The 17,830-nt window shown below is 37.3% G+C and overlaps 1 protein-coding gene across 2 annotated transcripts in view; it reads left to right on the top strand.

The window, feature by feature from the left end:
* LOC122667773 (myosin-15) overlaps positions 1-17,830 on the top strand; it is a 71,759-nt gene that overhangs the window by 29,160 nt on the left and 24,769 nt on the right. For both annotated transcript variants that reach the window (XM_043864198.1, XM_043864197.1), the window contains exons 9-12: positions 10,070-10,216; positions 10,312-10,413; positions 11,391-11,448; positions 11,532-11,633. In XM_043864198.1, the coding sequence (XP_043720133.1) occupies positions 10,070-10,216; positions 10,312-10,413; positions 11,391-11,448; positions 11,532-11,633 (409 nt within the window). The remainder of the gene's footprint in view (positions 1-10,069; positions 10,217-10,311; positions 10,414-11,390; positions 11,449-11,531; positions 11,634-17,830) is intronic.

Consider the following 17,830-nt stretch of genomic DNA (forward strand, 5'->3'; position numbering starts at 1 on the left):
TATTTGAATCCAATAAAAATAGTTAAAAAATCAAATTCCAAAAGGATAAAAAGTCAAACCCGCAGTTCAATAACAAAAACAGGATTTTCGGCGGTAGGTGCAATTTTCAACTTTCTAATGCTGGGGTTTTTCTCTAATCTAAAAGTTCCATAAATCTTCATATGGTAAAACTTTGCTAAAAACCAAAAGTGCGGTAAAATATTCATTTGTTTTGATGTCTAAAAAAATATTTTTATTTGGAGTGATTTTGACAACATTCGCGCACACCAAATTAAATTTGACCGGTACATAACTCCTTCAATATAATTCAGTTTCTGTTGGAAAGCTTTGTAATGTAGTCCTAGATAGGTAGGAGACCTACGGAGCCAGTTCAACCAGGATCTGTAGAACTGTTGGTTCGACGGAGGCAGAATTGAGGGTTTAGGTCAAAATTAGGGTTAAAGTTAGGTTTAGGTTAGGGTTGTCTTATATGGTAATGATAGGCAAGTGTAGGGAAGTCTAATGGTATAGGTTTTATGATGTTTGAGTGAATGGAAGTAGGTTAGATGAGTTGGGCAGCAAGATAAGGTTATTTGAGACAATTCCTAATGGAGGTAGCAGAAGGGGATTCTAGGGTTTAGGGTCGTGGGGATTTGATGAAACTTGGATCGAGTGTCAATAATGATGTAAGGGATGTATGCTGAAAGTTTGGTTTGAAACTGATGGACAGATTTGAAGTTATGGAGGAATCCTAGTTGAAGTAGGAGAGAGGGGTAAAACTGTAATTTCAGACAATCGGCTGGGTGGATGGTGCTGAAATTTGAATCGAGGCTCTCTTAGGGTTTGAGGAAGATTCGATCAAATTTTTAGCAGGTTGTAACGGTTAGATTTGGCTGGGCAGAATTCTCATGAAAATCACCTTGCATGTGACCTTCTAGAAGGGAAGAAGAATAGTGGCTGGTTTTAGGTTTTTAATGGCTAGTTAGGTCTGAACAGGTTTTAGGTTGTTTTAGGTTCTACAGAGAAGAGGGGGAATTAGGGTTTAGATGGTTGGATAGGGCTGTAGAACTAGGGTTTAGGGAATTCAAATAAAAATAAAAGGGGGGCTGTAGGGTAGGCTGTAGAGGATTAGGAGAAGAAGGGTGATTGCTGAAACTGTAAAGTACTTACTTGAACACTGATCTTCAATGGTAGCAGCTTTGAAGATGAACAATGGGGTCTCTCGATCTTCACGATGCAAGGAGATAAGTAGCAGCCCTCCCGATCTTCATGATGCAAGGAGTCGATTGGAGATCCACCAATCCCTTCCATCTTGATAAACCCACAAGGATGCAACACTCTCAAGGAGCAACAACAACAACAAAGGCAGCACGCATAAAGTTGAGTTTTTATTAATCAAATTCGTATTCAATGCTGGCCTCCCTTACAAATTTATATAGAAGACTCAAAAATAGACTTAGGCACTAAAAAGGAAAGGCCTAATCCAATCCTTAACCTATTAGCTAACTTAAATTGACTAGGAAACTAAAATAGAGTCCTAATCCAGCCCAACTAAACAACTAAAAGAAAAACTAATAAAATCACTTAAATTGAACCGCTGGTTCAAACCAGCTTTGGACCGATTCAATTTAAAACATTAAAAACATGAAAATAAACTAAGTATAGGACTAAAACATCTAATCCCGTATGCAACATAATTACCCAAATTTTAGGCCCATAAAAGTGGCCTATTACATAGAAAACCCATGGGATCAAAGGCCCTACATGTACATAACCCAACCCTAGACTTATTTCTAAAGAAATAAGCCCATTTTGATGATGAATCTGCATCACTTTGATTTGAAAGCTTTCCAACAAGTCCAAGATTGCTTAAATGTGATTTATATTGAAGGAATTGTGTACCGGTCAAACTTAATTTGGTGTGTGTGAATGCTGTGAAAATCGCTTTGAATGAAAATATTTATTTGGACATCTAAACAAATGAATATTTTACCGCACTTTTGGTTTTGAGCAATATTTTACCATATTAAGATTTATGGAATTTTTAGATTTTAGAAAAACCCTAGCATTACTGTGAGTCTGGTTCGTCTACAAGTTTCCACCATGGTTCTCTCCCTTCGTGTATTCCAGCGAATACTTAGGGAGGATAAGGCTGGGCTGTCCATCCTTAGGCAATAGCACACGTGGTGTTGATACTCTTTGTAGGGTTTGGAGTTGTGGTGAGGTCATGAGTGTTGATTCTCATTGGGCTGGGGTAAGGTGGTATGCCCCCCCTGTGTATTCTTTATTATTTCATTTGATTATTAATAAAATTCTAGGGGCTGGCCTAGGTCTCAGGTAATATTCGGAAAAAAAAAAGAAAAAAGAAAAACCCCAGCATTAGAAAGTTGAAATTGCACCTACCGCCGAAAACCCAGTTTTTATTCTTGAACTGGGGGGGGGAGATTTTATTTCCTTTTGGAATTTGAGTTTTTTAACTATTTTTTTCCCGATTCAAATAGGGGGGGTATTTGCTTATTTATGAATAATGTCTTAAGTAAATAAAATACAAATCATTTACTTAAATGAGTCTAGGTATAAATAAGTGTCTGTCCTTGTTTCTGGTCTAAGTAAGTGTCTGTCTTGGTTTCCCACTAAGTGAAACTCCTCCACTTTGTTTTTGCAAAATCTGATAGTGCCATTGTGTTTAAATGACCTAAAATAGGCTGAGTACCAAGTTTAAGCCCCAAAATAGGTCTAAAACCCATCGAAACCAGCCTTCGAGTTGAGAAAACAAAAATTACCCCAACTCGACCGAGATCTTGCGAGATCTTGAGCCAACTTGGAAATTTGGCTGGTTGAAACCTAGTGGAAACTCGAGTTTTAGTTCCTTGCTACGATCTTCCCCAACAATTGCAATCTACCCATTAGTCAAGTACCACTTCAATCTTGTGGCCCCACCTCCCATGATCTTTTTCCGCAATACTTGCGTTGTGACTTTTGCTTGTCGTTACTAATGGATATGCCATGCCTCCATGTTATATCTTTCTCTGACCCCTCGGCCATTATGTAAGGTTATTACATGTTGCATCAAGAATACAGACATTATTATCTTTTCTATCACAAACATGTGGGCACACATCAATTAACACTTTTAAAATAATAAGAAAGTCATTTCTTAATTTCCCTAGCAAGTTATAAAAATTATTTTTTTATACTTTGAAAAATAATGACCTAATTAAGAAAAACTTAGTATAGGACAAGAAATTAATAATCATATTCATTAGAAACACAATAACAATTCATGATTTTCTACACAAATTAGAATTTTCCTATTTATCTTTCATTTTAGATTTTTAAATTATTAAAAAAAATAAAAATTTATTTTTTTGTGTAGAAATTAAAATTGACTTTGAGAAGTTGTAGATTGGCCAATAGTGTCTAACACATATAAAATTGAGCCCCAACCAATTATATTGGTTTTTTCATTTTTCAGAAAACTAGTTTTTGGAAAATCAAAATTTCAAATAAAATAATTTTAAAAATAATTTTTCGGACAGAAAATTAAATTTGACTCCATGAAGTTGGAGATCATCTTATGGTGTCTAACATAAAAACTTAGCACCAACCAATATGTATTTCCCTAATTTTTGCAAAAAATTTGTTTCAAGAAATCTCCAATTTTAACAACTTACCAAATCCATGTTTAATACTTGATTCATTCAAATTAGATGGTAGTATAGTGATTAAATACTGCTAATCATGCAATTGTAGCCTTTAAACACAAGAAAATTGAAGGAACTTGAACTAACTTGGGGGTTTACCTTCAAACTAGAAATTTAGAGAAATTTGCCCAGATGTCATGCAAATGTCAAAGTTGCCCAAATTTTGAAATGCATGCTCCAATGTCGATCCCCAATCCTTCATCCAGCAGCTGAACGGAGGATTTTGAAAATCTGAGTTTCTGAGCACTCTATGACTTACGGGGCGAAATGTCTAAATTCCGATGAAATCCATCGAAATTTCGGTGAAGTTTGGTATTTGCTCCTGCTTCGTAATGTTTACTGAAATTTTGGTCATTTTTTGCGAAATTTTTTGCTGAATTTGAAATTCCTCTTAATTCAACTAGCATTTTGTTTCAGTTTCTGTTGAAACTCAAATAATTTGGCGACATGTGCGAAATTTTGCTGAAATTTAGAACCTTGCTTAGGTCTTACCAAAAGATACCGCTGTCTGGGTTATAAGCTTTATTCTGCACCATGTGATCTTAATTATTCAATTATGGTTTACAAATATTGTTAAATTATTAAGAAAAGGAGGATGCAGGATTTTAAAATAGATCCTGTATTTATTATTTTCCAGTTTGTCAAGGACTATCAGAGAATTGAGTCTTTGAAGTACATTGTGATGAAAATTTTACAAACTAGAGGAATCTTTTGTCTACCATGCCGAATGGGCGGGGACCATGTCAATGCCAAACGTACTGGCAATTGAAACAAAGGTTAGTTTCATGATTTTAAAAGAAATTTATAGTTGTACGAACAAAAAACAAGTTGTTACGTTTGAGTTTCTTCCTATCGCTTAGTTTCCACCTTCCCATCTTCAAAGTTCATGGCAAGAGTTGGTGATACCAACCACCAAACTACCCTTCTTGATGAGCACAACAAAGCAGTTCTGGCCTTGTGGGTGTACTTTGGGATTCCATATCTATTGTTTGGGATGCATAGTTCATCAAGCACGTAGAGGTCATGTAAGAGCAGATGATAAAAACCTTAACAAAGTAATATTAATAGGGTTCAAACCATTCCACATGAGTTGGAGATGCAGCCACAACCAAGGTTTAAAATCTCGTTTCGTTTCGGTGTTTCGGTCTGACTGAAATTTCCGAGATACTGAAATTCAGTCGAATTATGATATTTTTTTTTATGAGTTTTGCTTAGCCATTTGTGGGTATAAAATTCCGAAATGACCGAAATAGCTGAAATTTGGACGAAACCGTGCATTTTCTATACCGAAATTACAAAGATTTCTGAAATTTCCAAAACGAGATGACCGAAATTTCACCGAAATTTTGAAATAATGCATTTTTTCAATTTGATGTTGCATTTCGTTTTGATTCGACCGAGATACTCAAAATATTTGAAATTTTGACCGAAACGAAACGAAATTTTGAACTATGGCCACAAGGCAAATTGCTGCAAATATGGGTGATCTTCAATGATTTAGTCAGTTCCTAGATGGAGGCTGGGTTTGCTTCAATGATTTCTACCATATAGATTGCCCAAGATATGGCTATGATACTTGGACTTACAGCTACATGGGACCTATACAATGGCAACCAGAAGTGAAAAGTCCAATGTCCATCGAGAGTATGCATGGAGGGTTTAGGTTTGGTCGTGGAGTATTATAAATAAAATAATGCCTCAATTATGAGGGTGATCATATAATGATGGTGTAAGGGTCTTATGGGAAGAAAAGACAAAAGGAACTGTGCAGAGAGAAATCATGGGGTTTTTCTTGTTTGATTTTGTCCCTTGCATTGTTTGCCGGAGATGTCCATATATTCATGACGAAAGAGGAAGAGAAAGATGGAGAAGTAACGATGGTCCTGTGTGTCTGTAGTGTTGGGTCCCACTGTGGCAGCTTTCTTTGATTCCGATTGGAAATATGGAATGTAGCAGTTGCAGGTTGATGTTCACCTTGTGGAATGGACTGTTGTGGTGGTGTGACATTGCGTTGTTGAGACATCGTGTTCATTTGTTGCTTCAGCAAGTTCATCTCATCAGTCAAGCTTTTGACCATATCAATCAGTTGTTGAAGAGAACCTTGGTCACCTGTAGGGTGATTGCTCGTAGTAGCCATAGCTCTGATACGAAATTGATTGGGAGTGGGGTAGGTAGGTAGAATCCTAAAACCCTCCCAAATAGGAACCTGAGACAGAACTCCACTTAGAAACCCAAAAATTGACTGAAAACTCAAACCTCAGAATAACAGCAAACTCTAAAAAGCAATAGTTAATAGGAAGGATAAGAACCCCTTAAAATATGGGAATGATCAGATGAGCGGTTTGAGAGTAATTTATGAAACAATGTTCTTATGGGCAGAGATCCCTGAGATGGAAAACTGAAATTAAATTAAATTCAACCAATGGATTCCCCCAAAACTGTAGTCGAGTTTCACCCTAGGATAGGCTCAGCTAACCCAAAAATTTGGTCCAATCTAATGGCTAGATTAGAAGTAATTAACAAATCAAATTTCTGATATTTCAAATTTGGAGGTTTGAGGTGATTATTAAGTAGAATCCAATAAACTGATCTGATGGCCACCAAAACAAGGTCAAGTGTCCCTCTAGAAGTACCCTTTGATATCCCAAAAGCTGAGAGAATTGGGATGATGGATTCAGGTTTAATTCACAAACCAAACTATGCTGAAATAGGGTAGAAAATAAAGCATCCGCTAGCTTGATAAATCTGATCTTAAACCTTGATCTGACCTTACCTAATGTTAGGGATCTGATATAGGTTGAAGCACAATATATCCTCTAGCAGTCAGAGATCAAATACACCCAACAATCAAAGCTATCGAACAGGGATCAGACACAAGTAGTTGCTGGCGGTAGAACAGAGCAGAGGAAGAAGAAATCAAAGATAACTTGACCTATCTCAGGTCTGGGTCTGTCTCCCACTGTATCACACAGCTCTCTTGCGGCAAGGCAATCTCAAATTTTATTAATCAAAACATATCTGGCTCTGCAGCCTTACAATGTATATATAAATATTAAAAAAAAAACTGCTAGTAGGTATAGGAGAAACCAACTCCTAGTAGGAATAGAAGTTCTTACAACTGTGCTGAAATTAAAAACAACTTAAAATCAACTTCCACTTCAATCAGGAATAAAAACAACTAATTAAAGCAACCAAATAAAGAACTGTGTAGCTCATGCTAGCTTGAATAAGTCCAACCCAGCCGGCTGGTTCAAACAGGTCCAGAATTGGACCTCGGTTCAGCTGCTTCCCTCTTTCCTTTCTTCCTGCGGCTGTAATACAGCCCAGTCTGTGGATCTACATCAAGTAAATTTGGATATTTGCAGCCCATAAATATCCTTTTAATTAACAAACCTACCTTGAAGTGTGTCTGGCTGATCGCTAGTGTTACAGAGGATTTGGGTGCCAGAACCTGCAAATCTCACTCTGAAGATTTTGAAAAGGAAAAAGGAAACTACTTGCCTAAAGTTATTGTTTTTTTTGTGTAGTTACAAAATTACCCTATATTACATTGCCAATGTAGCTTCCATTTTGATAGTCCCTGTCTGTGATAGAGTAGAGATTCCTCTAGTTTTTTGTTTTTTTAAAAATTTTCTCTCAAACCTTTGATCCCTATTTTTTTTCTATTTTTTGAGATTTTATACGAGGAAATGCATAAGGAGGAGCAAGAGTCATATTCTGTTCCGTACAAGTGATCAATAAGTGCAACAGAAACAACAAACTCAGCCTTATCCCAACTTAATGGGGTCGGCCACATGGATCCAAGCAAAATAAAATCGGGAAAACTGATGTCTAAACAAAAAAGGGAATGAAGAGATGGGAAAAGAGGGATGGGAAGTGAGATGAGAAATGAGCATTGGAAAATGACAAATAAAAGATGGAAAATAGAAGGAAAAATATAAGATGAAAGTAAGAGGAAAGAGGCACAACTCAGCAAGTCAGGAGAATCTCAGCTAAACGGGCTCTGCAACATGGATCCTTGCCTTCAAATAAGCTCTATCCACGGTCATACTTGGAACAAGACCTAGACTATACATGTCCTTCCTCACAACTTCTCCTATGATCATTTTAGGCCTGCCCCTAGCTCTTTTAGCTCCTTCAATCGGAATTGTATAAGTCCTCCTTACTGGGGCGTCCCTAGGCCTCTGTTGAACATGACCATATCACCTCAAATGACTCTCTCGGATCTTGTTAAGTCAGCTCTAATACGTTCATTCCTTACTTTGTCCCTCCTAGTTTTTCTGCACTTCCATCTTAACATTCATCAGTATCTAAATTTTTTTTGAGTTAAAAAAATTCTTCAGTATCCTTGTAGCTTGAGAATTGCACATATTCTTCTAGGCCATCGTAATTTCGTGGTTTTTGTACCACATTGTATATCAGGTATCTAGTGTAACTGTGGTTCTTGGGGGAGTGATGTAGGATTGAGTTGCAGGAGTTGTGACTTGGGGGGGTGGGTGTGCTTAATGTTGAGTCTCTTCTTATTTTGCTTCTGTTTCGGGTCTTATGGTCAAATGTAGTCTAGTCTATAGTGTGTGGTTATAGTTGTCCAGCTTTAGTTGGATCTTACAAACTCTGGAGCTACCCTCTAATGTTTTTTTAGTCTTGTTATGGTGGGATATGCAGACCTCTAGACAAATTCATATGATATTTCTGTCCACAATTTATGATAGAGCAGGAATTTGCTTGTTGGATGGTTGTGTTCTTCTCAGCCATAGAAGGTGTGATACTTTCTATTCCTTGATGTGATTCTTGGACAATCTAGTGTAATTTTTTCTCTAAAAACATTAATTTTGCCAAGCATCAACCCTTTTTCTTTTCTTTGGTAAACAAGACACACAATATCGGGGCATGGTGGGGATTACTTAATGCCAAATTTGGTGAAAATGTCTATTATCTCCTTCGGGGGAGGGGAAAAAATAAGTGTATTTACAAACTAATCCCAGTATGATTTTTTTTGGGGTTAGTTAATTATTTTTTGATTAAAAGGAAGAAGTCTTGGAATAAGAACTCCTACAGCTTTATAAAACATAAAATGATTTTCCCTGGAAGACTACGAAGTTCCGTCTGACCCATCACTTTATCACAGTTGAAGTCAGTTTGTCAATCTGTTAACTTTATCATGAATGTGTCAAAATTATGGTATTCCAGGGAGTCCTTCAGGAGAAGGTCAAGCTGCAATGCTTGGGGTGATCCTTTAGATAGCATCATAATAGTGCTTTGAGAATCACTCTGCTAGAAGATGTTGTGAAAAAATCTGCCGTTAGGCCGAGAGAAGTTCATTGTGTGCTGTATATTGCTGGCAATATTGAAAAACTCACTAAAGTATTTTTGATCTGTCGGAAGAGACCCCCGAACTGCTTGCCATTGCAATCTCTGAGAATAGCTGCAAAGGAAGCGATGCCAGAGTGGGCTTGGACTGCACTGTTCACTTTTAGTTTGACCACATTGGCGGGAGGTGGTGGTTTAGGTGTCCAACCAATAAAAATATGCTGTTTATCATTATTAGCAGCACTTCTAGAAGGTTCACTAGCATTCTGAAATTCATAAGCATAAAATATGATGTTTCAAACAATAGGGTTTACAATGAACTCATTTTGAATAACCAACTTTTTATGTGTTCTTCAAATAATTCAAACAGCATAAGTGGAAATAGTTGTTGTTTAGATTGTTTAACTAAATAAACTAGTAGATTGTATGTCAAGTTGAGATAAAATGTGAACAATTTTTAGGCAAGTATGGCATTGATGAGATATGGTTTCAGATTGTGTTTGACACGGAAGGTTCCCTCAAACTGAATGTGATGAACCAATAGAGTTGTTGGGTAGGGGTGCCTTGATGGTAAATAGCTGAAAAAAGGATTGCACTAAATATTTCAGACATAAAGGGATAGGATATGAAGGAGTTCCAGACTGGGAGAGGAATTTATAGCAACTTTTTTCAGTGGGCTTACCAATTGGGGGAGGAAACTGAGATGATAAAGTGTCGTGATCATTGGACTGCTAATATGCTATTCTCTAGTCTAAAAATGATGGAGTGTGGTGATCCCTGGACTGCCAGTATGCTATTCTCTAGTCTAAATGAACCCTAATTTTCCCATTCAAAATCCTACTTTTGGCCTTTCTGGTTTCTCAGTACAGCAGCAAATGAAAGCCTACTTTTACAAAGCTTCCTTTCCAATTGGGACCCAGTCTGCATTTGTCAGATGAATGCTCGTAAATTGATATTGGAATAATTATGTAATCTAAGATTGCCACTTTTTTTTTTTTATAAAATAGTTCTGATGTTGTCATATTGGTTTGGTGCCTTTCGTCAAATTGATCCTAGTACACTTTGATTCTCCTCAGGTGTGATGCTAACCTTTTGCGTGCAACACTCTGTACGCGTTCAATTCAGACACATGAAGGAAGTATTGTTAAAGCTCTTGATTGCAATGCTGCCATTGCCAGTCGGGATGCTTTAGCAAAGAGTGTTTATGCCCGTTTGTTTGACTGGTATTATTGTTCTTTTAATTTTCACGATCCCTCCTCTTTCCTTTCCTGGTGCAATATTTGGGTATTGACTAACTGAGTTTAAATGCATGTCTTAGGTTGGTTGAAAAAATAAATAGGTCTGTTGGGCAAGATCAGGATTCTCGCATACAGATTGGTGTTTTGGACATTTATGGCTTTGAATGTTTTAAGAATAATAGGTAAACTTCCTTTGCTCTTTGCTCTTATCTTTTTTGTTGTTTAAAATGTGGGGTGGAATTTGAGCTGTATTCCTTTCTTTTGTCTATTGTGTATCGAAATCTGCTACGTGGCCAATAAGTCTGGTCTATTGACAGGCTAACGTCACTAATACTTCTGACACCCAGATTATACCTTTTCATATAGACTGCAGCGTGATTATGGTGATGATTCATAAATTGGAGGATATGAATGACATTTTTATATGGTTTTCATGAATCATTATTCCATCCACCCTGATTGTCTATTCATGAAAGGCTGTTGATTTGGTCAGCAATCTTTTGGTCAGATCATTCGCAAGGGTTGATCATACACTGGATCAGGAATTCTAGTTATTGTTTGCATTGCAACATTTAATTATTATTTGATTGTTTGTATTGTTCAGTTGTATGAGATCCTAATCACTACCTCGTTATCAATGTAAGAGCCTTTTATCGTGAAGCATACATGTTCTCATGCTAAAAATATACTTTATGTACACTATGTTATCTTTTCTCCAATTGGATCTGTAGACCATCTAAACTATTGGAATTGGTGATTGTACCCTTTGTATCACTGAAAGTTGTTTGCAAACATTATGGCCTGATCTTCCATCTTAAAAAAACAAGGATTATTTATTTAACATGATTTTTAAATGCATATCTATTCTACTAGTTTGTTTAAAAGGAATTTACTAGAGGTTTTAACTCTGCTTCCATATGATAATTATGAGTATGAAATTGTTGGATAGATTTTGGACAGACATCTCTGGTCCAAGGATTGCCTATTTTAAGACTCGGTGTGTTTTTGGACTGTTGAGTTTATACCTTTCTGTTTAGCATTGCAATTGTTCCTTGTTTATCAACCTAGCTTTGGCATCCTTGTCTTTGTATTTGTTTTTTCCTTCAATTTTTTTGCTCTGAGGTTTTGAACTGATTTCTAACCTCCTTCCCCTTCTCAGTTTTGAGCAGTTCTGCATTAACTTTGCGAATGAGAAACTGCAGCAACATTTCAATGAGGTGCGTGAACCTGAGATGTGCAGTGGCATGATATGCTTTTACAGTGTATATATTATTAATTTATTTTCTCCATTGGCTTTCAGCATGTGTTTAAGATGGAGCAGGAGGAATACAGCAAAGAAGAGATTAATTGGAGCTATATTGAATTCATTGACAATCAAGATGTTTTGGATTTGATTGAAAAGGTGTAACTCTTGTTTCCGATCCTTCTATGTTTTGACAAAGTGCTAGCCAAAATCTAATTGATGCCAGTTGCCATCCTTTGAAACTTGAAAGTACACTCGTAATACTCTCCCTCAGCAGATCTGTTTTTCATTTGATAATGTGTGTTCCTTGTATCCATTGAAATGGATTTGACTTGTTTTAATTTATTTGGTTTCTGGTTGACAACAAAAGAAACATTGTATTAAATTGTAAAGGGCTGATTCAGTTAGAAGATGGATCAAATAGGGATTCATTGTAATTTTCTTATTTTCTTCATGTTATTAGAATCGTAGGAAGGTAAGAGTCCAATTCTATTTAAATTTGTCTTGTATTTTGGGTTAGATAGAGTTAGAGTTTAGTTAGGATTTGAGTTTTACAATAGGATTAGGTATTTTATTTTATAAAAGGGCATGTAAACCAACGATTGGAGGCAGATTTCAGATTTGAAATTTGAATGAAAGTTTTGTTGGTGTTGCTGCCAAGAGCTTTGTGCTCATCCCTCTGTCTTCCCCTGCAACCATTCCCTTCTCCCCTACCGGCCCTCCACCAAGGACTGGATGAAGAAGTGGAACAATTTCCAAGTAGAGGAACAATGGAAAAGTAAAAAGGAAGCTGTACAATATTCTCATTTTGAATAGGCTGGAGTACAAATTGCTTCCAACAGCCAATTGGGTCCAAGGTCTTAAGCTCTTGTAAAATTATAGGTCAATATAGCTGACGAGTCAGGATGAAAATAGGTCTTCGAAATTATGGTTGTAGTTTTGAGAGGGAGAAATTTTAGGTACTATTGAAATGATGAGAATGGTAGGGTAATGAAATAATTTGGTACTCAAGGATATATAAATTACAGTTGGCAATGATAATAGAATATTAATGGAAGTAGAGAAATAAGAATGACATAAGCCTCCACAGGAATGCAGCTATTAAGTTCTTGGAATCCATCATGCAGACTTAAATTTGTCGAGGAAAAAAAGCAACTAAAACTAGAGTAATACTAAGATGTACGATGTTAATTAACCCCGAAATGAATTTAGCTAGGCTTGTAAACAACTCAAAATAAATTTACTGAACCCATAATACCGGAGTGCTCATAGACAAAAGAGATTGGCACTCCTCCATAGTATTTGCCCTCGTCTGTCTGCTTCCAGTGGGAGCCTCATTGATGCGAGCATATCCAAAGAGTTGTCAGAATTTGTTAATCTTGGGTTTTATTTTGTAATAGTCTGGAATACTATGCGTAATGGGTAGAATTAATTATTATATAATTTTTTTGGGAGTTAGTGTCTTGTTTTTATGGGTTAAGTTGTCGAAGACTCAAGCAAGGTAGGAATAGTTTAAAAAGAGTCCTAGTCTTATTGTTTAGGTTTCTAGGATCTTGAGGAGTCTTTATCTCTTTATTTTCTATTTCTATTTGGTTTCTTTCCGAGTCTTATAAGGGGAAAACATGGATAAGGTGTACTCTTATTATGATTCCTTAATTGAGTGGGTTATCTAGTCAAATAGGAGGCGTTTTTTATACTTAGTGAGGTTTTTATATTAAGTGGTTGTCTAGGTAATGTAAAGGGACGCTTGTTTAGTTGGTTACAAGTCTTAAAGTGAGTCTTTTTAGTCTTCATAAATAGGGTTTTCTCCTCATATGAAATTTATGTGATTTTTGTTACGGAGCAAAGTTTTTATTTCGTTGTAGGCTGCTTTCCATACATCTGGCCAATGTGACTGCTATTTGCCTCTTCTGCTTCTTGTGATCTTTTCTACTGCTGCTTTCTTCTCTTCTTCTTCTTCTTCTTCTTCTTATCTCTTCCAAGTTGCTGTTCATGGCGGCGTTTACAGCCCCATAATAGCATCTTATTTCTTATTGTTCCCTATTCTATTCTATTTCTATAAACCCTAATCAATTCTATCCTTTTCCCCCCACCACCTTTCATTCAAGTTCAGCCCACGAAATCTAAATTCCTGCTCTCCTGCACCATTCATATAAACAATAAGCAGTTTGGGATCCAGGTATTCAGAAGATGGAGAGGAATAATAACTATCTACGGGGAGGAGGAATATAAATTGATTAAAGCTTCAATGATTAGCATTTGTACACTTTGTCCTTTCCTATCCAACGTGCAAGCTTTGATTGCCGAAAAAAAGGTGTAAATTAAGAGAAACATTTCTTAGCCAGATGTGGGAATTCATCATCGTGTTGATTGGTGTGATATTTGTATCCCTAAGGAAAATCAATGTTAGGGGCTTGGAAAGGTTGTAATGTGAATGTAGCTATGCTTTCCAAGTGGCATTTATTTTTTTTTAAGAGAAGAAATTTTAACCCTGTGGAAGAAAGCAAAATATGGTTTTGACGATGGTTTGGAAACAAAAATGCTACCAGTGGCTGTGTCACAATTTTGTGGCAGTGTATTATGATTCATTATACCTAGATAAGTTGTTGGAAACTATCAAGCTGAAAGTGGGAAATGGGCATAATCCAATCTTGGCAAGACTGTTGGTGTTCATATCAGCCTCCCAATGACCTTCGTTACCCATTGTAAGTGACTTCTGGCAAGAAAGATTTAATTTCAGATTACTGGGGTATGGGGTTTTTGTGCCCATTTTTCTGTTGGAATAGTTAGTGAGGGCAGTCGGGTATAAACAGATAAATTGTATATGGGGGACTGTAACATAGTTTGCCACCCGGACATGGTCAGAAGTAGGCAAGGGTCTTCATTCAATTTAGTAATGAAACTGGTTCATAAGCGTAGGATTAGATTAGGGTCTGGGAACATTGGATCCTTAACGGGTAAGGTTATAGAGTTGATAGATGTCATGAGGAGAAGAAGGATTAATATCGCCTATATTCAAGAGATTAGATGGAAGGGCATAAAAGCTAAGGCATTAGACAACCATTAACTATGGTATACGGGAGTCCAAAATAATAGAAGTGGGTTGGGCATAGTAGTGGATAAAGATCTTAAGAATTATGTTGTGGATGTTAAAACGTTTGGAGATAGAATTATTTCCATCATGCTTGTGTTGGAGAAAGGCGTTTGGAGATAGAATTATTTCCATCATGCTTGTGTTAGAGAAAGAGGTTGTCAATATAATTATTAGTGCGTACGGACCCCAAGTTGGATTAGATGAAAATACTAAATTACAATTTTGGGGGCACATGTATAGATTAATGCAAAGTTTAAGTCAAGGAGAAAAGGTTATTATAGGGGGTGATCTGATTTGCCATGTGGGGAGAGACCTTAGAGGCTACGAAAGTGTACATGGTGGAGGCTATGGTTTTTGAGAGAGAAACGAGGAGGGGATCTTAGTTTTAGATTTCGTTGTGGCCTATGTCTTATCCATTGTGAACACTTTTTTTTAAAAGAGGGAGGAGTATATCGTTACCTACAAAAGTCGGTAGCACATCAGCCAATGAGCCAAATAGAGTCTTCTTAACTAGAAGGTCCAACAGACTGTTTAGTAAGGACTGTAAGGTTATACCACAAGAGACCTAACCAACCAACATAGATTGGTGGTCCTAGATATGTGTCTTAGTATGCAGAAACGTAAAATAGGGGAGCCTATTTGCCCTAAGGGATAACGTGGGTTTACCTCATAGTTGTCACGGGGTCTCGGCGACCCAAGGCGGTGGAGAGGGTCCAAATTCCAGGCGGCACCAAATAGGCGGCCAAGGCGTCTGCCTAGGCGACCAAGGCGCCTGGATGCCTAGCCGTCGCCTTGACAAATATGGTTACCTTGAATCCATTCATTGAAAAAGTGGTCAAACAAGGAAGGTGGGACCTTGAGGGAAACACTAACACGATGTGGAACGAGACGATGACTTGTATTAGGAAGGTTGCTAAAGATGTCTTAGGGGAATCGAAAGGAAAGCGTCATGTCATTAGGGAGACTTGGTGGTGGGATGATGAGGTATAAGCAGCCATTAAGACTAAAAAGGCTAGCTGTAAGAATTGGCAAAGGACTAAGGATGTAGATTATCTAAAAAGGTATAAATCTTCCAAAAATGTAGATAGGATGATTATGGGGAAAGCAGGGGCAAAGAAGTATGATGATCTCTATAACCACCTAACACAAAGTAGGGAAAAAAGTTTTTCTATAAGATGGCTAAATTGAGGGAAAGGAAGAGTAGAGATTTCGACTATGTTTGATGAATTAAAAGTAATGATGTTAGAGTCCTGCTAGTAAGGGATAAGGACATTATGAAGAGATGGAAAGAGTATTTTTACAGTCTACTAGATGGAGACATTTCGAGTAATAGTGGCCCGGAAGACTGCATTACTCATCAAGACACTACTTGCCATGGGTACATACGAAAGGTTAGGGTGTCTGAAGTTAAAGAAGCCTTAAGAAAGATGAATGTAGGCAAGGCTCCTGGCCTAGTTGGGGTCCCAATAGAAGTGTGGAAGAGCTTAGGCTTATGTGGTTAATCTTGGTTAACCAAATTGTTTAACAAGTTTATGAGAACAAGGAAAATGCCTGGTGAATGGGGAAGCATTGTGGTTCTGATCTACAAAAATAAAGGTGACATTTAGAGCTGCAATAACTATAGGGGCATAAAACTAATGAGTTATACTATGAAATTATGGGAGGCCAATTTGGTTTTATACCAAGTGAATCCATGACAGAAGCTATTTGCTTACTCAGGAGGCTTGTGGAAAGATTTAGAGTTTGCAAAAAGGATCTCATAAGATCTTTATTGACCTAGAAAAACCCTATGGCAGAGTGCCTAGAGAGTTAATCTGGCATGTATTAGAGAAGAGAAGGGTGTCGAGTAAGTATGTGGAAATAATAAAAGATACGTATGATAGCGTGGTGACTAGTGTGAGAGTTGTGGGAGGTCAAGGTAGTGAATTCCCAATTACAATTAGGTTACATCAAGGATTAGCTTTAAGCCCTTATTTGGTTGCGCTTATCATGAATGATTAACCAGGAACATTCAAGGTGAGGTTCCTTTGTGTGTGTTTTTTGTTGATGATATTGTTCTGGCGGATGAGACAAAAGCTGGGATTAATGCTAAGTTGGAGTTATGGAGATCGACCTTGGAATCAAGAGGTTTAAGTTAAGTATGACGAAGTTGGAGTATATGGTGTGTAACTTTAGTTACACTAAGACGGATAACGAAGTGGTGAAAATTGAGGAACGAGAGATACTACAAAGTGATTATTTTAGATATCTATGTTCAATAATAAATAAAGCGATACAAAGGATGAAGTGGAGAGGTGCGTCTGGAGTGTTGTGTGATCGACGTATTCCTGTAAAGCTTAAGAGGAAAATTCTATTTTACAGTTGTACGACTGGATATGATGTATGGGGCAGAACGTTGGGCAATTAAGAAGCGTCATATAGATAAATTGAGTGTAGCTGTGATGAGGATGTTGAGAAGGATATGCTGCAAACATTGGAAGGATCAAGTAAGGAGTGAACATATTAGAGCTGATATGGGAGTTGCACAGTTGCACCGATACATCACACATGTAAGCTTGTGAAAGTCGTTTGAGGTGGCACGGCCATGTTCAAGGTAGGCCTTGGGATGCACCAGTACGGAGGAGTGATTTGATTCAGATTGAAGGAACTAAAAGATCTAGGGACAGACCTAAAATAAACATCTTTCGGAAGCTGAATTTAGTCAGTGGGAGCTCCATTTTTCACCATCTTTTACCTTTTATTGTTTCTTTAATTCTTTCTTCCCGTACTATAATCTAGTATAAGCTCTGTGGGATATCCTTGAAGTGCATGGTATTGCTTCGTTATGATCAATCCAAAATCTTAAAATCACTGCAGTGAACAACCTCAAATGAGGTTTTCTGAGTATTGGCTTAACCATGGAGTTGGGGATCAGGATCGGGATAGGGTATTTTGGCTTTAGATTGATCCGTGTTCAGTTGCCGATCCCATTTGGTAAGTCGCTTGAAATAGGTCTATCTCTTCTGAATTTAAACTGATCCAGCCAACTTGTGGCTGAGTTTACTCGGGATTGGCAATGGCCAATCCAGTCCCCTAGTCTGAGCCCAATCCTTGGGCTTAAGTGCTTAACCCATTCTTAATTGCTTATACGATGGTGATGATGTGCGGCTCTTAAATGTTCAAAAATGTAAGATTTGAGCAGCCAATATTTATTGTCTTATCCTCTTCTTTCTTCTCTTCAACCTTAGCATCACATTTCTAATTGTACTGAATGTTCATGCTG

This window comes from Telopea speciosissima, chromosome 7 (genome assembly GCF_018873765.1).
Source record: "Telopea speciosissima isolate NSW1024214 ecotype Mountain lineage chromosome 7, Tspe_v1, whole genome shotgun sequence".
In the NCBI taxonomy this organism is placed as follows: Eukaryota; Viridiplantae; Streptophyta; class Magnoliopsida; order Proteales; family Proteaceae; genus Telopea; species Telopea speciosissima.